General features: G+C 34.6%; 1 protein-coding gene across 1 annotated transcript in view; it reads right to left on the bottom strand.

Moving 5' to 3' along the window:
* Positions 1-8,308: 8,308 nt before the first annotated feature.
* Positions 8,309-25,748, bottom strand: part of ABCA13 (ATP binding cassette subfamily A member 13) — a 513,785-nt gene continuing 496,345 nt past the window's right edge. The window contains exons 61-63 of the mRNA XM_069084494.1: positions 13,579-13,684; positions 11,265-11,402; positions 8,309-8,404 (exon numbers count right to left, since the gene is read on the bottom strand). Coding sequence (XP_068940595.1) covers positions 8,309-8,404; positions 11,265-11,402; positions 13,579-13,684 — 340 coding nt within the window. The remainder of the gene's footprint in view (positions 8,405-11,264; positions 11,403-13,578; positions 13,685-25,748) is intronic.

Below are 25,748 nucleotides of genomic sequence, written 5' to 3'. Positions count from 1 at the left end.
AATGCTTTCATAAAAGTAATATTGGAATGGCACGTGTACACATTCATCTGAGACAGGTAAAAGGTAAAAAGCCAGTTAGCACATGCCCTTCCTCATATAGCAGGCCAGCCACTCTTAAGAATGAGTTAGAACTTTTGAAAGGCCCTGTATACACATGGCATTGAAAGGAAAATGGGAAATTTCAGACCCTAACCAGAATGTTTTATCTACCCAAAAAGATTTGGATTGAGAAACAAGATTTTTACTTTCATTTGTTTTCTTCTAGAACTAGTTCTCTGAATGTTTAGAGACTGCTGCCTTAACCTTGTAGCAAACTGAATATACCAGCAAGGGCAGAGGAGCTTTCATAGAGATAATTGGTTTTCATTTGGGATCAGACTTCACTTCCTATTGCAGAATTCCCCTCACCAAGAGAAGTCAGTACCTGCTCTCCCTCATTCTAGTGTCATCCCCTACTCATTAGAACACACACTCCCGGAGTGCAGGAATCCTTTGGCTGTTGTTTTCACTATTGTTGTTGTTTTAGTGGGGGGGAATGGCTTTGCCTTTTTTGTATCCCCAGTTCTCCACATACTGATTGGAATATAGTAAGTGCTTACTAAATGCTTGATAACTAACTGATCTATAGCTTACAGTCTTTGAGAATTTATTGAGGCATGTAGAGATGAAAGAGACTAACTGTCTTCCCTGGGGTCACACAGTCAGTAGGGATCAAAGGCACCTTGCTTTTCATTACTCCTGGACAAACTTACCATCCACTATATCACGCTGCCTTGGAGGCAACCCAAATTCTTGTAAATGGTAGCGGCCCCACTTGGATGACAGAGCAAAGCACGTAGTTCAAGCCACTCTTGGGGATAAAAAGGGTTTCTTTTCACTCTAAGAATATGCAATTCCTACTGACTGAAGTATTCTACTGTGCCTACCAAGAAAACCAGTTGTAACAATAGCTGTTGGATGTTCATCGTTTTTCCTTATAAAAAGAAATATATATATATATAATTAAAATAGTGTATTACTTTAATTCCTTGTTTATGATGTGTTGTGACCTGCTCTACTCCTCCATTTACCTCTCCACTTTCCCGGGGAGGTCCGAAGAATTATATAGAAATGAAGTAAAGCATGACATTGGGAAAATGTATGATTGAAAAAAAAATGGCAGACCAATCATAAAACAGATATGGGGAATATTCAGTTGATAATTATTTTTTTGCTTCCAACATTTTTTGGCTCCACTAATATTTGCACAATATGAAAAGAAAGTGCCAAATATCCCTAGTACATTGAGGTAACTTCTTACGGTGGATTTATTAGAGAATATAGAAGAGTGTCACTTCATTGGGTGATATGTATGACTTTCAACCCACATAATTGGAGAAATTCTAAATGCCCACACCATAAGAGGTCTCCTGGAGGGTGAGAGTATTGGGATACCACTTTAAAAATACTCACATCTGAAAATTCACTTTAATAAATGTAATAATAATATAATATTTAATAGTAGTTGTACAACCATTTTTCAGTCATATCCTGCTCTTCATGACCTCATTTGGGGTTTTCTTGGCAAAGATACTGGAGTTGTTTACCATTTCCTTCTCCAGTTCATTTCACAGATGAGGAAACTGAGGCAAACATGGTTAAGTTAATTGCCCAGGATCACATAGCTAGTATGTGACTAGATTTGAACTCATGAACACGTGCCTCCCTGATTGCAAACTCAGTTCTCTGTCCACCATGCCACCTAGTTGCCTGTAATATTAAATAATATATAGTTTTATATATATATAATATATTATGTTATTATATCATATATAAAGATATATAATTAATGTATAATATATATAACTATATATAGTAAATAATGTATTTTAAATAGTTCCTCCTTCATAGTATGAATGAATTATTCAATGTACAAAAAGGTTTCACTAGAGGATTACTTTAATGGCCTATTTAAATAATAGCACCACTACATTTAAGTGTTAGTTTACAGATCATTAACCACTTGACAGTGAAACTAGAGGGGCAAATGTTAGAAACAACTGCTAATTTAAGGCAGCAATTAAAATAAAACATCTCTGAAATTATAATGTAAATGGAAAACTTTTTAAAATAATGTTATTTACTTACAACATTATGGGCACACATGGAGTCATAAGAACCTGGGAAGATTTAGAGATCATCTACTCCAACTTCCTCATCTTACAGGTGAAGAAACCAAGACCTAGATAGGTATTTTCAGCACTTTAAGTTGATATAGTTAGTAAATAGGACAGTTATGACTAAAACTCAGGTCTCGCACTGCCATATATTACATAATATAAGATTTGCCAACACAGATGAAGCTCAGTTAATTACATTTCTTTTAATCAAGTGCTCTGCTGATTTGATTATTAATAAATAAAACCTATTCCATAGCCAAATCTTTCTGATACATTCAGCCCATAGTTGAATCTGAAAATGGATGAACCAAAGGGTTCTCCAATATTACATTGACTTCACAGAACATTCCCATATACCGAAACCAACCACACTTGAAGCCAATTCAAAAGTAATAATGATGTTGATGATATAAGAATGATGATAATAATAGCATTTACATATGTCATCTCCTTTGTTCCTCATGAGAATTTATGAAATAGGTCCTTTTATATCTCCATTTCATGGTTGAGCTAATTGAAACTGAAATAAGCAAGAGACCTCTAGCTGTAAAAGGGGTGTGGGGCAACTAGGTGGCATAGTGAATACAGCACCAACCCTGGAGTCAGGAGTATGAGTTCAAATTCAACCTCAGACACTTGACACATTTACTGGCTGTGTGACCTTGGCAAGTCACTTAACCCCAATTGCCCTGCCTTCCCTCCTCCAAAAAAAGATGGTGACTTGCCCAAAGTCACACAGCTAAATGTCTGTATCAGGCTTTAAACTCAGGTCTTCTTGATTCTAGGGTATGAATCCTAAACTCGCTGTACTATACCACCTAAGCTGCTTTAGCAATCATTAAAAATAACTGGTTTTGAACATGTTTAATGTACTAGCAAATATTAATACTTAGATACTTCATTGAATCTGTGATCCATATGTGACAGACACTCCCAATCCACTTGTCAATTTATAAGCCATTCGTGGTTCATCATCTTGTTAGATTCTTGTTCTTATGCTGGTTCTAAAATGATTACTCTCATTATATTCTTCACTAACAAAGATTCTCCCTAAAATGCATGCAGGATACTGTCTCACTATCCAAATTATTGCTCTTAAATCAAGTGTAGTAGATGGGCCTGGGCTAGGAATGGGAAGAAATACTTTTTGGATATTTTCCATGTCTGATTTTGACATACAGAGCTATCATTTCCTCATACTGAAATTTCCTGTTGAGAGTTTTAATAGATGAATTTCTCCAGCTGAAAAAAAAATGTTTTGCATTTCTGGAACAAGTCTGAAGCATTTTTTCTTAATTATTCTGGATTATTTGCAGTCACAGAATACTTTTTTTTCTCACATCATGTGATTCCCACATATTTGTTTTCAATTCAAGTGTTGTGATAGAAACTAAAAAAGCAGGACAAAAATTCACCTTAATTAAATGACCTTGGTGAAATAATCTATCTGGGAGTTTCATGATAGCTTTCCAGTTTCAAATGCCTACCATTTTTCAACAATATTTCCACATCTTTCTTAGGCTGTAAGGAAGAAAATGCATACAAAATAAATATGAGGCAATGGAGAGGTAGAAATCATAATAAGTGAATATTAGCTAAGCTTTGAAAAATACAAGAGATAATAAAAAGTGGAGTTGAGGAAAGGATACATTCCTCAATAGTGGACAGACTAAGAAATGGCACCCTTCAAATGCTTACTGCTAGATTATTTTAAAAAGAAAAATGTTTCCACTTTGGTCTTTGGTATTCATTTTGGATTTTTGTTCCAGAGTGTTTCTACTTTGGACATTTTTAAATGATATAATTTAGTAAAAACATGATTACTCTGTCAATAATGAAAAATCCTGTTTATAGAGCTCCCAATACTTCCCATAGCTTTGTTGTTTTCAATTGTTTCAGTAGTATCCAACTTTTCATGAGCCCATTTGGGGGTTTTGGCAAAGATACTGGAATGGTTTGCCATTTCCTTCTTTGGTTTATTTTACAATGAGGAACTGAGGCAAACAGGGTTATCTGACTTGTCCAGGATGGCATAGCTAGTAAGTCTGAGGTGAGATTTGAACTCAGGTACATAAATTTTCCTGACTTCATGCCCAGAACTTTATCCACTGTGCCACCTAACTACCTTACTTCCCATCATGTTTTCCTCACTTCTGGTAAAGTACATGGTCCAGTTATCATCTCTAATTTACATAGTAGGAAACTGAGGTACAAAGAGGTTAAAGGACATACCCAAAGTAACACAGTAACAGCATTAGGAGTTGCATCCAGAGCTCTTGGCTGAAGAACCAGTATTATTCCTCCTATATTACCTCTGAAATGAACTTTTTAGGAGGATATAAATGGTTTCATGAGTAAAAAGTAGAGGTTAGGTGGTAAGGTGGTTGGCATGAAGTCAGGAAAACTTTAAGTCAGTATGACCTCAGACACTCACTAGCTGTGTGACCTTAGAAAAGACACTGATCTTCAAATCTGCCACAGTTTCTTCAACTGTAAAATAGGGACAATAAAGGATCAGCCTCACCAACTTGTCATAAGAATCAAATGTAATAATATGTGTAAAGCACTTTGCATACTGCTTGGTATATAGACAATTAATAAATGCTTATGTTCTTCTCCCTTGCCCTAAAGACTTGAAAATGGTTGATTCAGAGGATCTGTTAATCTGCTTTAAGAAAGTTATGGAGACTGGAAGCATTGTGAACTATCATTCTTCAAGTGTAGCAGATGGCTGCAACTATATTTTATGAAGTTGTTCAGAATCTCATGCCTAGATTACTGCAACAGCATCATTGCAATGCTGCAACAGCATGTTTTATGCAAATACAACATCTTCATAGGTATGAATTCCCATTTGCCAAAAATTTTATGACTTTATCTCTGGATTTTTTTTCTTGTTTAAAAAGGTCATCAGGGTATAGGGATGAAAGTCAAGACAAATCAGAGAGCATTTTTAAGCCCTTAGGATGTGCCAGGTCATAGACTAAACACTGGGGATTTGAAGAAAGGCAAAAATAGCCTCTGCCCTCGAGGACTTTACAGTCTAATAAGGGGGACAACAAGTAAATAAGATACATACAGGATACATTGGAGACTTTAAAAAAAACACAGAAATAAGGCACTAGCATTAAGGGGGGATCAAGAATAAGTTCTTGTAGAGATCAATTTCAGCTAAGACTTAAAGGAAATCAAGGAAGCCAGGACATAGAAATGAAGGAGAAAATGTCAAGTATTAAGAAAAGTCAGTGAAAATGCCCAGAGTTAGAAGATGTAGTGTTCTTCATGTGAGGAAGAGCAAGGAGGCCAAGATCACTAAATGGTAGAATACATAGAGGGGAATAAATTGCAAGGAGGATACAAAGGGAAGTTGAGGCCAAGTTGTGAAAAACTTTGAAAGTCAAACAAAGGGTTTTATATTTGATCCTAAAAGTAATAGGAAGCTACTGGAAATTATTAAATGGGGGAGTAACATTCTCAGACCTGAGCTTTAGAAAGATAACTTTTGATAATTGAATGGGGAGTGACTTAAGGTTGGGAGGTGAACTATAATGCTATAGTAATAGTCCAGGCACTGACTGACGGGAACCTGCGGAAGTATGGTGGCAGTGTCAGAGGAGAGAAGGGAACAAACGTAAAAGACGTCAGGAAGACAGAAATCTAGGAAGGTGGAGAAAAGAAGAGGAGAAACATGTCAGGCTGGCTAGATCCTCCATTTTTAGTGGGAAAATGGTAGTTATTACTTCATTGATATAAAAATGGAAGAGACTTTAAAGACCACTGAATCCAACTGTCATTATATGGATAAGAAAATGAGGCACACAGAGATTAAGCGACTTACCCAGGTTCACACAACTAGAAAGTGTGTGAGATACAATTTGGAGTCAAGCATTTCTGACTCCAAATCCACTGCCCTATCAGCCATGCCACATTCTCTTGCATTCACCTGAGAATGAAGTTGAACTTTTTAGCTATAGTAATAAGCACTGAAATATTAATTATGCTAATTTCTCATATTTCTTAAATGTTTCAGATTGTCATCTCTGCTGGAAACCTTATGAATCACTCCTGCTTTCAGAGAAAGGCACATTTTTTTTAAAGAAATCTTCAAATGTTTTGACCTTAAGCCCATAGGTCCTAAGACAACAAGTAACTCCAAAGGCATAAAACATTTGCAAGATTCAAAGATGCAATGACATTTTCAACATTAACATAAGATTTGACCTTTTAGATTCAGTCTTGTGGGATGTGGTCTTTAGCATGTTTTCCCTCTGTTATTTTTTAAGCCATTTTTCAGTAGCATACCTTGAAACTTCAACTTTATGAATACTCTAGCTGAGAAAAAGTATCCTATAGTGCAATCTAGCACCATACAAAACTCATTTTGATTTTAGCCTTCCCAACATTTAAAGGTAGCTTCATTTGCACCTTACTCGAATTAAATTGGGTCCCTAAAGATAACAAATAAAGCTACAAAGAAGAAAAAATATAACCACAAACAAAAGGCCATCCAAGGATCAGGCCAAATTAAAGCACAGTTGTTTTATTCACTGCTATAAAATTGGTCATATTTCAGAAGATTTTAAAGATTTAATACAAAATAATTATATTTTCTACTTTGGACAATGAAAATAGGTTAAAATGTGAAAAACCATAGTATCTTTAAGAAAGAATTACATGAATTTGTCTTAAAGTCACTCCCAGAAAAACAAACCTTGATTGGCTAAGAAGATCTAAGGTTTGAGCATTACCCTTGAAAAATGGTGCAATTAAGAACAATTGGATCTGGATAAATTCTAATTACATTCCATAATAGCAAATAAATGTTATCAAAAAGAAGAACCTTTCTCCTAAATTAACACAATATTATTTATTTACTTTATTTTCACACAAAAAAATCAAATAAAAATTAAATCAGCTACTCTACATTGACTTTCCAGGTGACATTAACAAAAAATAATTTGAACAGTTTCTGCCCTAAAAATTCTAATCACTTCTTGACCAGGGAAAACCAAATGATGTAATATGTCAAACACCTTGAAAATGTTAAAACAATATATAAATGCTGGCTGTTATTATTATTTTAGAAAAAAATATATTTTAAAATAACTATTTTAATACAGAGTAGATTCTCAGAATGATGGTATTTTTTTTTAAAGCAATTGGGGTTAAGTAACTTGCTCAAGGTTACATGGCCAGTTATTTCTGGGTGTGGTGCTAAGTATCTGAGCCCGGATTTGATCCCCACGTCATCCCAACACTGGGGCCGGTGCTCTTACTTGCTGAGCCTCCTGGCTGCCCCTGATTGTATTTTTTTTTAAAGCAACTGGGGTTAAGTAACTTGCCCAAGGCTATATGGCCAGTTATTTTGTGTGGGTGTTAAGTATCTGAGGCCTGAACCGATCCTCCCGACTCTGGGGCCGGTGCTCTTACTCACTGCACCACCTATCCACCCCAAAATGATGTATTTCATTTTGTGAAGTTTATAAGAGTGTATATTTAGCTAAAAACGTTATTGGTCAATGTTATGTTCTTATAACTTTTTTACTTGTATTCCATTACACAGGATCGAATTCTATTTTTCTTAGAAACCAAAGAAATTAAGGCCAAAGTCAAGAAAAGCACAATTTATCACTATTAAGTCTCTTCCCACTTCCCAAAAAGAAATATTAAAACCTGAAGGCCTGAGGGAGAATTCTGTCATGTATAATTTATGGGACCTTGTTCAATTTATTTAATATGGCTGTAGGGCTAAATAATAAGTATTTTCATGTATATAGAGAGCATCATTTGTGCAACAGAAAGACTACATTTTCCTTGTCACAGCATTATAACTCAAGGAATTCTTGACTGAAAATGATCTCATTTGAATTGGTAAATAAAAAGAAAGTATTTTAACGTATCCAAGGGAAATAGGACTGGACAAGGGATCAATAGACCTTGGTTCTTTGTCTAGTCTATGTCATAGTCATGGTCTGGTCCATCTGTGTGGCTTTGTACAAGTTACTTAGCCTCTCAGACTTATTATCTCATAGCCAAAGTAAAGACAGGAGCTTGGTTGTTTCTTTCAGTTGCTGAACAATGAGCCCTCCCCGTGAAGAGAGCTGTTTGCAACTGCTCAGGACTTCTTTGGTGGAAGTATTCCTTGGAAGCTAGATTGACACAGGATGAGGACGAATACAGTTGGTGGAAGATTCAAAGGTAGGGTATGGAGTTTGCTGCTGCTGGGTTGCAAAGTTAATAAAGACCTGAAAGACATAATGCAAATACTAAATGTTGTTAGAAGTCTAGAGGAAAAAGTGGTCCATTTATTATGGTCTCAACTTCTCAGAAAGCATTTATTTTTTCCCTACTAAAAGTTGCTCTTGCCTTTGCTGAAAATAACCTATAACATCAGATGAGATATTTATCTTTCTAAATTCCAATTCAGAAATTGTGCCTATACTTTCTTGTCTCTCCCATTAGATTGGGGGCTTCTTAAGATCAGGGACTGTTTTTTGGCCTCTTTTTATATCCCTAACACTTGGCAAAATGCATAGAAATATAGCAGGAGCTTAATAAATATTTATTGATCAATTACTATTACTACTAATTCTACTAATAATTCTTAATGATAATAATATGATGCAAGGGGGGCAGCCAGGTAGCACAGCAAGTAAGAGCACCGGCTCAAGTGTTGGGATGACCTGGGGATCGAATCCAGGCTCAGACACTTAAGCACCCACCCAGAAACACCTGGCCATGTAACCTTGAGCAAGTTACTTAACCCCGATTGCTTTAAAAAAATATATGATACAAGGATATATGAAATGATGGATAGAGAGCTGGACTTAGAACCAAGAAGACTTGGGTTCAAGCTTCACCTAACACCTATTAGTTATCTGAAACTAAGTCACTTAACCTATTAGTGATCCAGGCAACCGTCTAAGACTCTACATTGTAGACGTCTTTGACCTTCATTGGTTGAAGTCATTCTCATCTGAGATGTCCTTCTACCAATGAAATCACAGATCCAGTCCCTTTTCCTAATATTTTGGTACTTAAATGAATCTGTGATTTCAAAGATGTTGGTACCTCACAGAATTAGATCTTTTAGAACCAGAAGTGATGTTAGAGGCTATCAAAGTACAACCCCCTTAATCTTAGAGGAGAGAAAACTGAAGGTCAGAGAGTTTAAATAATTTGCCCAAGGAATCACAAATATGTAACAGACATAACATGTGAATCCAATACTCTGACTTTAAAGTACAAGTTCTTAATTTTGTGTATATATGTTATGTGTGTGTATGTGAATGGGCCCCTTTATCATGGGCCCCTTTGGGGCTCTGCAAAAGGGTAAGGAATTCTTTTCAGTGTAATTTGGTTACTTTTAGAATCACATATTTAAAATCATAAAATCATAAAAAGATAAATTTTAATTAGACTCTATAGAAAATTAAAATTTTTCTACATCCAATTTCACTGACCCACTAAGGATCCTCCAAATAAGTGCTCTTTCCATTGTATGTTTGTTCCTTCTCTGGTACAAATTGCAAACTATCACTAATAACAATGACAACTACTTTTAGATCACACTATATTGTTTACACAGCATTTTCCTCTTTGTGTTAGATGGAAAAATTAAATTTTTCCCATTTTATACGGGAGAAAACTACGGCTTAGAAAGATTAAATGACTTGCCCAGGATAATATAGCTAGTCAGCTTTAGTTACAACAATTAGTACAGACTAATAAGTAGTAGAAACAAGATTCCGAGGTGTTCCAAATGCAAAGCTAGTGTTCTTTTCATGCTACCATGTTGCTTCTCCAAGTAAATCTTATGAGATAATTATTTAGAATATTAATTAATAACCTAGACATTTTCTTCTGTGCAAATATGGTTATGAATTTTTTAAAAGTAAAATCCAGGCCTATTATTTGACTATCAATATTTAGTATTATATAAGCAAAATTTTAGTTTTTTCCATATGTGGTTTCATATTTTAAATATTTATGTGTATGTATATATACATATGTGTATCTGTGTAGGTGTTTACTTACAGTGGAGCCCCTTTCTCATTTTGGAAAAAGAAACAACACTAATGGTCATCTTTCAACATTTTTTGTTTGAGTAAGTAGTTTACTGATGATGAGTGCATGTGTATGTATGTATGCATACCTATATACAGGGAGTCCCTAAAGTCTGGACATATAATACATCTCATTAACTAGGAATATTTTCAAGAAATGAAATTTCTAACAACATTTTATTTAATTAGCATAAATGAATTTCATAGGAAGACATAGGAAATCTCATTAATGATTTAAATTAAATTAATGTCATTAATATGTAAAACAGTCCCCAATAGCTAATGAAAGCTTTTATTCCATATGGAAATGTCATGGCTAAAATTTTGCTAATTAAATAAAATGTTGTTGAAAATTTAATTCACTTAATTTCTTGAAAATATGCATAGTTAATGAGATTTCCTATGTGTCCAGACATTAGGGACACCCTGTGCTTATGCTCCCCACATATCTGTATGCATAAGGAGGATGAACTTAGCCCATGATATATCTGAACCCAAGTAAAAAGAGATCAAGTTATTCTAGGATTCCATCAAAAGTAACTAGTTAGCTGGTACAGTATATGGAGACCCAGACCTAGAAAACTCAGGCACATTTGATTTCTTCATGATCCTGATTAAGTCACTGAACCTCTATCAGTTTCTATATATGCAAAATGAAAATTGTGATGGGAACTACCTGACAGACATAGTGTGGGGGTCACATGAAATGTCATATAAATTGATGTACAAATCTTAATGCTTATTGTGATAAAATGCTTACAGTGTTAAAAATAATTCATAACTGTATAAATTATTCATAATTGCAAAAATTACTTATTAATATTATTTCATATTTAGTATAAAATAAAATTATTTTGCCAAAAAGTATCATAGTTTCAGAAATAAAGCAAACAATGATATGCTAAAATCATGTTTTTAACATTTAAAAAGTTAATGTAGTTTCTACTATTTTATGCTTACTAAGAAAATTTGACCAAAATTTTACATGTCTAAAAATACCAGATGGAAAACTACAAATTCAAAGAGTTTGTCACATTACCTGTTCTAAAGTAGTCTGGTTAATAGAGTAGTGTTTGATGTTCAGCAAAGTCTTATTGTTCTCTAGAACTCTGAACAAGTCTGCCAAACATCCCCATCTCTGCGGTACATGATACTCCAATAAATTAAGGTGTTGTCCCTAAAAACCAAATCACAAAATGTGAGTTAGTAAACAATAAAGCCATCAAAATCTACAGAATTACAAAGAATCCTTTTTACACACCACTAACAGTACATACATGGTTTAAACCAGGTGTAAGAGTAATGGAATTTAAAGATCCCCCTGTATTGGCTTGGTTTTTGGATTGATTGTGTTAAAACCCAGAGCTTGTGAATCCCACTTGTGGGATGGACTTGTTGATGTGAAAAGAGAGTGTTGAACTGGGAGGAGCTGATGATGAAAATTTGGAAAGACACAAGCAAAGAGAGAGGCAGAAGAACTTTTTGGAAGCAGCATCTTGGAGGCAGAGAAAGACGGAGAGAATTTCTGAGGGCAGGTTGAATTGCCCAGGAATTTTGAGAGCTGCCACCCAGAGCTGCCAAGGACTAAGGAGACATGGCTGTTATGCTGATACTTTGTTTGTCTGTTTTGATACCGTTTTGCCAGATTTGTCCACTGATGAAAGACAGTCCTGTTGTAGCAGAGGTCCCGGAACCTTGCTGTTGGTTCAGAGCTCCTGAGACTGTTCTGCAGACAGAGAGTGAATTCTGTCCACTGGTAAAGAACAGTGCTGTTGTTGCGGAGGTGCTGGAACCTGGCTGTTGGTTCAGAAGCCCTGAAGAAGGATTTTCTTGTTGTATGTTTACAGAAATCCTGGAAGAGGGTTTTGCTAATGTTTTCAGGGGTCCTAGGACTGTTCTGCAGACAGAGAATGAATTAATGAAGACATTGGCAATGTATCTTGTGTCCTTGCTAATCTTTGTCTCCCCAGGAACAAAGATTGATGAGAACTTGCTTTGGGTCAAGATGAAGAAAAGACCTCTCTTTGGTTATTAAATGCTGTGCTTAAGCTTGTTGTAACTCTGGGGTAGATTCATTTGTGATCCAAGGGTGGGGAACTTTTGACTTTTTTGTGTTCTGTGATTGACCAAATGAATGTACTGTACTTATGATTGGAAACTAATCTCCATTTGAGAAGAGGGGCTTTGTGATTGACTAAATAAATGTACAGCCTAGGGATGGAGTAGTACTTAGAAGAGGGTCTTTGGGATTGACTAAATGAATTATAATGTCCAGGGGTGGAATAGTACTTGGAGATTATTGAATTTTACTTGGTGAATGCTGTATTTTGAATTATGCTATATTTTGATTTTCTCTGTTCTTAATTTTTCACTGAATAAAATGGAGAGCACCTATGCTGGTATTTTGAACCTTGGGAAGTTGCCTTTGCTTAGCACTACACCAGGTCAGACTTCCTTCTAGCAGATGTACAACTAATATTTATTAACGTTGATGAGTCTAAGTGAAAGTGAGAAAAAAAGTTGAACTGAATGTTCTGGATTTCTTTTTTTTTTTCCAGAGAGGGGAAAACTTTAATATGCTTGAACAGAGGATGGAAGAAAAATAAATAAATAAATTTATAGTATTGGCTTCTGGAAAAAAAGACTGTTAGGGGATTAGATTGATACTGGGGGTGGGGAGCAAGTTCCTGATCTATGATGATAAAGAGTTAATAGGATGGCTGTATAAATAATAGAAGAGAAGGGGTACAATCTTATACCCCACAATTTCTGCTCAGAGAATCTAATATATTGAATATGGTCACAAAGACTTTAATGATAAATGACAATTCAAGTACAGGAAGGAAGGTTGAAAACAAGACCAAGAAAACAGTGTCCCAAATAGGCCAAATATCAAACTGATTGACTTACTTTTCCTATACACATAAGGGCACTCTTTAAGCGGTTTAAATAATTTTACATTTATTCTGGAACCACATATTCTGCAAAGCCCTAGAGCATTAAAAGCTCAGCAAAACAGCACATTTTTAATCACCTATTAAAATCTGGCACTCTGAATATGAGTTTTGTACTAGGGCTATCTCTGGGGAATAGAAAGAAGCTGCAACAATAGCATCCACTTTAGCTATGTACAGCAAGCTCCTTTATTTTCATTAGAATTACTGAACAAAATCAGTAGCTCATGTTATCATAAGACACAAGAATTTCCTGTGTCTTATAAGATGGCCAAAGCAATTCTATTTGTCTATTACATCATAGAAATAGAAAGAAAAGGATAGAAAGACATACTAAACATCCCTTTTTTTCTAGAGGACATCAAACAAATGATGTTTCAATGAGAATATCGGTATTACCTTAAATTGGATTCCTGGGAAATGAAGTTTGAGACAGTCTGAGATGGCATCATGTTGACTTGTCTCTTGGCTTAGCCAAACTTTGACAGTATATCCAGCTCCAAACCTGGAAATTGAGTGAAAAATGAGCGAGTATTTCTATACTAAATACTTTTGTATTGGACTCCTACAGTTTCTACAAAATAGAACTATTCCTAAATATTATTCCTATATTCGTCAGACATTCTCCTATATTGAACAATTTAATAATAATCATTCATCTCTATGAAAATGGTAGTAATTCTCTCTGCTTATGTTGAAAACATGTGAGGTGAAATCAACTCAAATAATTATACCTCCTAAGCAAGTCCCACCACTGAGGTCCCTCCCTCTCTTTGGTTGGAGAGGTTGGTGAGATATTTAGAATTTCCTCCCTGGTTCTTCTACATTTAAAGATAACACCCAGGGAATTTCCCTCATGATTTCCAGGTACACTAGTTTCCAATTCTTCATCATCTCATCCTTTTGCGAGATGAAATCAACTCAGAAACTCATACCTTCTCAGATCATTTCATATCCTGGCATGACATCATCATACCCCCAGAGCCTAGTAACCTCACCACTACCACCACCACCACCACCACCACCACTACCACCCTGTTTTTCATGCATTATCTCCACCTTTAAATTATGAGTTCCTGGAGGGAAAGGGATGTCATATCTTTTTTTTTTTTTATCTCCAGCACTCAGTCCAGTGTAGACATCTAAAGAGTGTCTATTGACTCTGACTCTTACTTTGGGTTTTATAATATAAATTCATATTAGCCTATTTATGAAATTTCCTACTGCACATGATATAAGGAGAAAAGGAAGGAAAGAAGCCAGCCAACTCTGGGAAAAGGGCATGGAATTTGGAATCAAGCCATGATACAAATTCTGATTCTAATCACTTAGCCCCTATAGGGGCTTATCAATAAAATGAGTGGATTAGACTAGGTTCTCTCAAAGTCTTCTCCTAGCTTTTAGTTAGTCAGTCAATAAACATTTATTAAGTGCCAGTAGTATACCAGGTACTGCTAAACCCTGGGGATACAAATAAGGGCAAAAAAAAAAAGTAATCTCTGCTTTTAAGAAATCCATTGTCTGCTGTAAGGAAACAACAAGCAACAAATGTGTACAAATAGGCTATATGTAGGTTAAATGGGGAATAATGAAGAAACAGAAGGCTCTATAGTGAAGAGGGATTAGGAAAGGCATCGTGTAGATGGTAGGATTTTACTTAGACCAATAGGAAACCAGTAGATGGACATGAGGAAGGGAAACATTCCAAGCATAGGGGTCAGCCAAAGAAAATTAATAGAACTGAGAAATCTTGTTTGTGGAACAGCAAATAGGTCAGTGTCCCTATAAGAGGTAGTGGAAATAGTGGAGTAGAAAGCATAAGAAGGGGTTGGAAACGATGGTAAGTTATGAATGGCTTTGAATGTCAAACATAGGATTTTGTATTTGTTGATGATGATAGAGAACCACTGAAGTTTACTGAATATGAGAGATCATGGTTGGACTGGCACTTTAGAAAAATCCCTTTGGTCACTGAACGGAGGATGCACAGGAGTGAGGAGAGTTTTATGGCAGGCAAATTAACCACCAAGCTATTATAAGAATCCAGGCACGAGGTAATGAAGGTTTGTACCTGGGTAGTGGCAGTATCAGAAGAAGAGGATGTAATTGTGTGGTTTTGCAAACATAAAATTAGCAAGCCTTGGTGATATATTGGATATTCAGGGTGAGACATGATGTGAACTTGAGGATGATACCTAGGTTGCCAGCCTGGAGGTCCGGGAGGATGGTGGTACTCTCAATAGGAGCCAAATTTGGAAGGAGGGAAGGTTTGGAGAAAATATGGGTTCAGTTTTGGACATGTTGAGTTTAATATGTCTGTCGGACATCCAATTTGAGATGTCTGAAAGACAGTTAAAGATTTGAGATTGGAGGTCAGCAGAGAGGGTGGGATTGGTTAGGGAGATTTGGAAATAATCAGTGTAGAGATGATAATTAAATGTATAAAAGCTGACGAGATCACCAAGTAAAGAAGTATAGAATGAGAAGAGAAAAAGGCCTAGCACACAACTCCGAGAGATATTCATGATTAGTCTTTATGATTTAATCAGAATCCAGCAAAGGAGATTGAGAAGGAACATACAGATAAGAAGAACCAAGACAGAGTACCAAAAATTTAAGAGAGTGTATCAGGTAAAGGGAATCAACAGTATTGAAGGCTTCAGAGAGGTCAAGAATAATAAGAATTGAGAAAAGGTCATTGTATTTGGACATTAGCTGATCAGATTTGATGGAATAATGAGGTCAGAAACTAGATTGTAGGAGGTTTAAAAAAAGAGTGCAAACATATACTGCTACTCTGTCATCCGATAATGTCATGACCCTGGGCCATAGGCTAAAGATCTAAGAATTTACTAAAATAATCAAAGAAAAAGAACATCCACCACTTAAATAATTTGAGAAAACAATTCCATATTTCTTCACATATAAATATCTACTCTGCCCTTTTGGTCTGATTCTGGTTTGATGGACAATCAGAACTGAGAAGGATACCTGGCCCAGGAATAACTTTTATTCACACAGCAGTAAAAGCAGTGATAAAATAATTCATAATTGCATAAAGGAGGCCTCACAAGTTACAAATTACTCTTCTCATTTACCATTTATTCATTCATTTCTTCATCCATGCATTTTTCTGTAAGGATATACTGGGCTATTCCTATTATGTGCACAATAATAGCTAAAATGTATAAAACAAGCACTGTGTTAAGTGCTTTAGAAATATCATCTCATTTTATCCACACAACCACGATGGAAGATAGGAGCTATTATTATCTTCATTTTTTACAGACGAGGAAACTAAGGCAAACAAAAAAGCGATTTGCCCAGGGTCACCCAATTAGTAAATGTCTGAAGCCAGATTTGAACTTAATTCTTCCTGATTCTTGGCCCAGTACTATATCTACCGTGCCACCTGGCTGCTCCCAAAGTTTTCTTGGAGGAAAGCTTTGTAAAGTAATATATTTATTCAGCAGTTTTGAGCGAATAGTACGTTCCTTATTTAGATAGCTATATGCAGCTGCAATCTTACTGATGTGGGTACAATCTCCATATTTGCAAAGGACAACCCATCCTTTCTGGGGAAATAACTGATAAATATCCTCAAAAAGTAACACTTCAAACTGAACCCATTTTGAAGGGCATATTTTATAGTTGTGTGACATACATGTCTGTCTTTTTAAACAAAAGACACCAAACATGATTTAAACTTTTTTTGATCATTGGAGGCCATCATGATTAAGGTTCATTATGGCATGATGCTATGATATAGTTCTATGTCTACTTTCTAGGTATTTTTTCTCTATCCTCTCCTGCTGTTAACATATCAGATATCTCTTTTCCTGTTGCCTTCTTCATCCTTTATGGATTTTTTTTCTTCATAATATACAATGGGTGTGGAAATTAGGTAAACAAACTTATCATATTAAATAAAATGAGTAAAATTCTTAGTGGATTAAGGGAGCATATAGATTACATACATATACCTTAAATCTTAAAAAGATGAACTATTTTTCAATTCAGGTTATCTATAAACATTAAGAGTAGTAAGAAATAAAAGTACATAGCTAAAGATAAATCCCATGGACCTTTGTATTTCCTACTAAGCTCAGAGCTGTTCTCTCAAGGTCTAACAGTTATTTCTCATGAGGTCAGATTGCTCTATTATCTGTGAGTATAATAGATATTGTACCTTGAGATCACAGATAAATCACAGCTCTGCCTGTGAGATCTTGGGTAAATCATTTAACCCTTCTGGACCTCAGTTTCCTCATGAGTACACAATAAGGGTGTACCAGAGATCAGTGAGACATAGAAACTAGAAGGAAGCCTCAGAGATTGCTTAATCTATTTCTCTCATTTACGTATACAGAAGCTGAAATCAAAGTCAGAAATTAGGCCCAAAATCACAAATTCAAGGCAATCTCTAAACAAGTACATAATGATGTGTTATATCCATCAATCAATAAGAATTTAAGCGCCTGTTACATGCCTGACATTGTGGCAAGTGTGGAGGGTATAAAAAGAACAATAGACTGTCCTCTCCCCAAAGTCAAAGAGCTCACAGAGACAACGTACAAAAAAATGGACAAACAAGCAATATACAGGGTAAAATGAGAGTAACCAACAGATTGTATCATTGTATACACAATGAAACAAAAACTTTTGTTGCAGAGAAAATAAAAATGATAGCAACTCCATCTACTTTAAATAACTTTTTCCATGAGAAGAAACTATAGTAAGGTGAAAGTTTCTTGGCAATTAAAATCATACACACACACACACACACACACACACACACACACACAATATGTACGAACAAGTTATATAGAGGAAAAATTGCAGAGAGTCAATGGATAGAGAATTGCAGCATTAAAGGGGACTGGATAAGGTTTCTTGTAGAAAAAAAAATGTAGCTGGAATGTGAAGAAAATCAAGAAATCCAGGAAATAAAGATGAGGATGAGGAGAATTCTTGGCAAGAGGGATATTCAGTGGAAAAAAAAACACTTAAAATTACTATAGAATGTATAAAATACTTGAGAACCTACCTTCCAAGATACATACAAGAACTATATAACTACAACCAAGGTGGGGGGAAGGAGGAATGTTTAGTCAAATAAAGACAGACCTAAAAATTTGGGGAAACTATTCATTGCTCACGGGTTGGATGAATCAATAAAATAAAAATGACAATAATACCTAAATGAATTTACTTATTGAATGTAATACCAAGCAAACTGCCAAGAACTAGAAAAAAATACGAAGACCCTCAAGAGAAATAATGAAAAGAAATAGGAATGAAGAGGAGCAGTCTTAGCAGCACCAGGTCACACACTATACTACAAAGCATTAATTAAACAAAAAAAAACAGTTTGGGGGAGAGAGACAGAGACAAAGAGAAAGAGATCACTTGAACAGATTAAGTACAGAGCATAGAGAAGCAATGCATTTAATATCCTAGTACTTGATAAACGCAAAGACCTCGACTATCGGTATGGCTTCATTGTTTAAAAAAAACTTCGTGTAAAGATATATGGATGTACATATGTATATATATGAAGAAATATGGATAGATATATATGCGGTATATACACATCTGTATGCATATGTATATATTTGAACCTGAACATACATATATATATAGCCTATATAAAGAAATATTATTTAGACCAATACCTGACACCTTATATAAAGATAACCCTAAATAAATATGTAACCTAATTATAAAAGGTCGCTTCATAAACAAATTAAAGAAATATGTGGAGATGTCAGGAATTACCTCATGGATATATAGATAGGAAAAAAGTTCATGACCAAAAAAGAAATAGTGAGAATGACAGAAGATGAAATAGAATTATATAAAATTTAAAAGATTTTGCATAAATAAGTTTAATAAAACTAAGATCAAAAAGGAAATCATTGAAAAATATCTTTGTAGCAAGTTGGTTTGTAAAGGTCTCATTTCCAAGATATTTAAGAAATTTATTCAAATGTATAAGAAAAATAAAAGTAGTTCCCCAACTGATAAATTGTCAAAGAATATGAAGAGGCATTTTTAAATGGAAAAAAAATAAGGCAATCTATAGCCTCATTTGGAAAAATATTCAAATTAATTACCAATCTGAGAAATGAAGATTTAAGCAATTTTAAGATTCCATCTCATGCTCATCAGAGTGGCTGAGATAACAAAGAAGTGGGAAAACAGGAACATAGATGCACTCCATGAATCTGAGAACTGATACACTCATTCTGGAAAGCAATTTGGAATTACAGACAATGGTAGTAAATTGTGAGTAGCATTTGACCCAAATATTCCAGTGGAGGGGTTATGTATGGAAAAAAAGAAAAGAGAAAAAAGGCCTTTTATTTACACACACACACAAATACAGCAGCACTTTTTTCTGTAGTTTCATTAATTCTAACTTTATTCCAAGGTTGAAAAACAATCAAAACTAGGAACTAAGAGAATACCCATCATCAGTTGGGAAATGGCTGAATAAGTTGTAACATATGGATGTGATGAGGCACTATTGTGCTATAAAAATGAGATGTTGATTTAAAAAAGATGCAAGATTTATATGAACTGATGTAGAATGAAGTGAGAAGAACCAGAACACTTTATACTATAACATCAGCATTATAAAAATAAATATTTTTGAAAACTTTTATAAACTGATGGCTGAAATGAGCAATGGAGAAAAATTTATAAAAGGATAACATATAAGCACTAATAATGCCAGAAGGATTACAATCAGTACAATGACTATTCATTATTCCAAAGTACTGATGATGGAACATCCTTGAAAGAAGACATATGTGTGTGTGTGTGTGTGTGTGTCTGTGTGTGTGTTTCTGTGTATGTATATAACCACTGTTGGAATTTATTTATTTAATTATGAATATTTGGTAAAAGAAATTTTTTTCTTTCCTTTTTAAATTTCATTGTGTTGGGGTGGGAGGGAGAGAACATGAATTTTTCCTAATTTTTTTAAGTGAGAGGTGAGAAGTGCTACATATGTGAAATATTACCTTCAATTTCAAATGAATTACTATGTCATTAATTTTACTTAATTATTTTACATTATTAAAAGAGATCTTATGAAACGGAAATAATCTGTAAATAGTTATAAATATGAAAACAAAAGATATCAAATTTAAAAAGAGAAAAAATGAACAGATAAAAGATGGAGTATCTTGTGAGAGAAACAGCAAGGAGGTCAGTGTCATTAGATAGATAATAAAGGGCTTTAGTCACCAAACAGAGGATTTTATATTTGAACCTAAAGAGCCACTGGAATTTATTGAATGGGTGGTAGAGTGAAACATGGTCAGACCTATACTTTAAGAAAATCAATTTTACAAGAGAGTCAAGGATGGATTGCAGTGGGGAGATACTTGAGGAGGGACACCAATCAGAAGACTATGAGGTGATAAGAGCCTGAACTAGTGTGGTAGCAATGGCCAAGAAGGGAAGAGGGTATATACAAGAGATGTTACAAAGTTAGAATCAATAGGACTTGGAAATAGATTAGATGTGGGTTGTAATAAAGAATGAAGTCATAGATGACAACTAGGTTTCTAGTCAGATGAATAGAAAGATAGTGGTACCTTTTTTAGGAATAGTAAAGTAGAAAGAGGGGAGGGTTTAGAGGGAAAGGTAATAAATTCAGTTTTAAACATGTTTTGTTTTGGATATCTAAGTGACTTCTAGTTTGAGATGTCTAACAAACAGTTAAGTCAAGGGATTGGAGGACACAACGTTGTAAAGGCTAAAGAAGTATATTTGAAAACTATCAGTATAGAAATGATAATTGAACTTATGGGAGCTGATGAGATCAGTAAGTGAAATAGTATAGAGAAAGAAGAGGGCACAGAAGAAACATCTGGGGAAAATTCACATTCAGTTGACATGACCTGGATGAAGTTCCATTAAAGGAGGATGAAAAGGAGCAGTTAGACAGGAAGGAAGAGAACCAAGAGAGAGCAGTGTCATGATAACCTAGAGGAGGAAAAAAAAGAGTATCAAGGAGAAAAAACAAAAGAGTTACTGCCAGTATCAAACTGCAGAGAGGTCAGGAAGAATGCGGACTGAAAAAAACGTTGTGGAGGAAGAAGTGTGTGTGTTGTGTATGTGTGTGTGTGTGTGTGCATTTGTTTGTGTGTGCAATATGGATTTCAAATCAATACTTTCATTTTATAAATTAAGGAACATGAAGAAATGTCTCCCAAATCTCTCAGTAATTAACTGGATGTTCCTTAAAAGGCAACCAATGACTATCTTAAACATAAACTATATTAACATGCATATCTTCCGGGTAGTTAAGAATTATGTTTTATAGCTTCATTAATTCTAACTTTGTTCCAAGAATCCAATTTATATTAGTTCCCCCACACACACTTGCTCATAATACACATATACATCCCAATGATCTAATCCCCTGAAGGAATTATCTGAATTATGTACAACTTTTAGTCTAACAGTTTATGAAATCATTCAATATGTGGATTCTTATCACCAAAAATATGTTCTAGTAGTTTGCTGCCATTGTAAAAGTTAACCTTTTAAAAATTGCTTCTACTTGGAATTAGACACTAATATTTCTGCCTTATTTATTGTATTTCATTTTCAAATTTTCAAACAGCCCATTCAGCACATTGTGCTCTTCATATAACCTTCAAAAATGCATACCCAATCCTCCCTGTGGAACAGAAAATCATCCTCATCTTTATTATACATAAGGAAATTAGAGTAAAATAATACTGTTATTCTATTCATACTAAAATATTGCATTTGGACATCATTTATCCACACTGGGATTGATAAGAAATATTTATCTATATATGCTTATATAGTTATACATATTTGAATGTTCTTCCAAAGGAATTGTATTTTCTCTCCTAAGCTCTACCATGATATATATTTTAGCCTGTTCTATGAATTTTTTAAAGCTGCATTTCAGGCTTGAATATGCTTTATTCAGATCAAAGATAGCATTATTTTCTTGTTGAAAATAGAAGAAAACTGAAACAGAGAATAAAAAATATTGACACCGTTTAAGTGTGACAAGATTATGCAAATTTTATTGGCATAACTGACCAATTATTTTCATATTCATTAGAAAAATATAAAAACATTCAAAATTTGTGGCAGAAAAATCATATTTGAGGACTTAAAAGAGTAGAGTAGGTAGTCACCCTGATTGGAAATGGGGAATGATGGAAATGTAGTGAAGGAATTCTGAAAGAGTAGTAGAATATCACATAATTCTCTAAGACTATGATGTCTTGGATGAGTTTCAAATATATATCATTAAAAGGAGTTTCTACCAAAATGCTACTGAAATAATATGTCTGGACATAGATGCATATATAAGTTGATGTGTAGTTATAGTTGTAATTATAATTACATACATATATTGCTAGATATTCTTACATGTATAGACATGGTTATATATATATATATGTGTGTGTGTGTGTAGTTATATATCTGGTCATAGGCATGTATGTATTCACACACACATACATACACAAATATGTAGTCATATAGATATAGATACACACATCTATATACATAGATATAGATGATATAGAATCATCACGCTTTTCTAAGACCTCTAAACAGTATCAACAAGGCTAAAGTAAGAAAGAAAATTTATGGTACAGTTTCCCATAATTCAAAATACTGAAAAAGATATTGAAGAGAATTGAATGGATATATTAGAGAAATTCCTTTTTTATACTTAATTTGAGTATTTATGTTTTAATTTTGCTTCTATGAAATTTATCACATGCTATGTTATAAGGAATAGAAAGGAAAGCCAAAATACTTTCACAGAATATAATCCAATTAAAATAATAATAGAAAATTGAATATTATTAAATGATGAGGACTTGCTTGTGAACGAGGGGGACAAATACCAAATTATAGAAATAACTAACCATGTTAAAGGCAATGACAAAAATAATATAAAGGAGTTCTTAAAGAAAAAAATTATTTATTTGACTCTATTACTAATAGAGAAAAAGAAACTATGAGTTTTCATTGCATATTTATTTCAACCAAAATAATCACAAAATCAAACGGGAAATTAACAGAATTAAGACAGGGGTAAAGAGCAGTAGCAACCCCAAAATGCTGAATCAATGAGAAAAATATAAAGCTGTTTTATTTTTTAAATGCCAGTACAGTATATATACTATTGGCTAATTTAACTGAAACAGAAAGGAAAACCAAATTAAGAAAAATTAAAAACAAGAGAGAAACCACAACAAATAATTAAGTTTCTTTTTTCTTCAAAGAGAATATAAGGTAGAAAAATTTCTTTGGAACAGAAGATATAAAAGGAATAGATAAATACCTATAAAGTATAAAATACTCAAATTGACAAAATAGCAAATAGATAATTCCAGTAATTCAGTATCAAGAAGAAATGGACCATACTTGTGAAACGCCATGATTAAAATAAAACAAAAAACAGATTCATGCATTAGTGAATTATATCAATATCCCTTATGCTACAGCTATATAAAGGGGAGAAAATAACTTTTGCATGAATAAAAATTCAACATTTAGAGCAGAAAATATGACAAGATGTGTGCTCTACATTTCTTCAGTTTGGAAAGTGGGGACTTGATTCCATTGTTTTGAAAAAGAAAGTTAATGTGTAAACATAACATTTATCTTTGTTGCTAAAATAAATAAATAAATAAAACCTGTATGAGGCCACTTTCCTGGAGATACCAGAACTTTGCACTACCCCAACAGTTGCTTAGTCTCCCAATGACGTTTTCCCATTAACATGCCATTAACAGAACTCTAATTAAATCTTATAAATGCATAGCACAGCCCCTGAAGAAACACATGTGACAAATAAGGAAGATGTTACAAAGATGGATACAGTTAACAAGGTTGTTCAATTTAGTGGAAAGCCAAACTAAGGCAACCTTTTTACAAGAGATCATTAATTCTTATCAGCCTCCTGGCATCTGCACACAGCCCCTGCTGAATTACTGGGAGAAAAAAAAATGCTGGCTCATAGAGATATTGAGCAGGCTCATAAAATGAAAATGCTGCATGCGGCACATTTTCCAAAGCAAATAAATCAAAATCCTGATTAGTGTGAGACAGTGAAGCCTCTGTGGCTTTCGTGCTATTCTTAATTCTGGACAGCATGAATGCCATTGGGAGTAAGGATGAAAAAGAATGGAAAAACACACTTTCCAAATAGGAAAATGGTTCTGGCTTGTCAGACTGTTGCCCTCTGATACTTGAGCTTATAATATTTTACAGTCACAGCTTTCAATAGTGGATGGGTTGATCAACTCAGGAGTTTCTCCCTGCAGTAATCAGGCAGCAGACTGCTTTATGCACAGCATTCCCCAGAAGGCCAATGAAAATAACATTGGCCATGTGACTCTGGTTTCCTCTCTGCATAACACAAAAAAAGCGAAGAGAAAACCCTACAGCATAATACAATGGAAAGCTACATTCTAGCTGGAGTCGTTTTTCTGCCAGTTTGAAAGTCTCTAACATTTGAAATAATCAAATCTGGGTAGAAACATGGCTTTAAACAGTATAAAATTAAAAACCCCTGAAGGTGCTAAGAAGTCACCTGCTGCAATGACTCCATGGGGAAAGAATTATTAAGATGATTCTACTAAGATTTATTTATCTTTCCTTTTCCCTTGTTTTGTTTATACCTTTTAAATAACTTTTCAATAAAATAATTGTCCTGGCTACGTGGTGCAGTGAATAGAGCACTGGCCCTGGAGTCAGGAGGACCTGAGTTCAAATCCAGCCTCAGACACTTAACACAAAACTAGCCATGTGACCTTGGGCAAGTCACTTAACCCCAACTGCCCTTCTTTCCCCCTCCAATAATAATAATAATAATAGTCTTTCTCTTAAAGTTAAAAGTAGAGGTAGGGCATATGATTCAAGAATCAGCCACAGTTTGGTACTTTTTTAGTATTACTTTTTTATAAATACCCATATGTTTGACATAAGAAAACCATACTCTCTGTTGCATATAAACATTTTTTTTGTGTTGGGACATCATATTTGATATGGTCAAAGCAACCAGAGGCTATTAATAGAGGTGGGGATAAGGAAAGGGGTGATTTCCAGACCTTAGATAGGGTACACAATTGCTTGTTTTGAGTGGGCTTTCATGATATTATGTGTGATTGATCCCCTTAATCATACATCACCAACTCCCCCCCAAAAAAATGAAGCTACAAAAAAAAGTGATATATTTTATTGAACTGAGCTGAATTTTGCCTCCTAAATTTTATGTTTCATAATTTAATGTGTGGCTGAAAATGTTTCTGATGATTCTCCGGTTTTTCTGTACATCTGTCAGGAGGCTTGATGGTCTGGTTCCCTTGTCAGATGAACAGACTGATCCCTTTCTGCTCTACAGTATCAATCAAATCTTTCTAACATGCTTATGACAAATAATAAAAACAAGAGGCATTTAAAGTTGTCTAGAAAACAATAAGACAGGGGCGGCCAGGTAGCACAGCAAGTAAGAGCACCAGCTCCAGTGTTGAGAAGACCTGGAGATCGAA

This window comes from Petaurus breviceps, unplaced genomic scaffold, assembly GCF_028583685.1.
Source record: "Petaurus breviceps papuanus isolate PSGF00001 unplaced genomic scaffold, PetGlider_PUasm1.0 174, whole genome shotgun sequence".
Taxonomy (NCBI): domain Eukaryota; kingdom Metazoa; phylum Chordata; class Mammalia; order Diprotodontia; family Petauridae; genus Petaurus; species Petaurus breviceps.
This window is presented reverse-complemented; position numbering and strand designations above follow the sequence as displayed.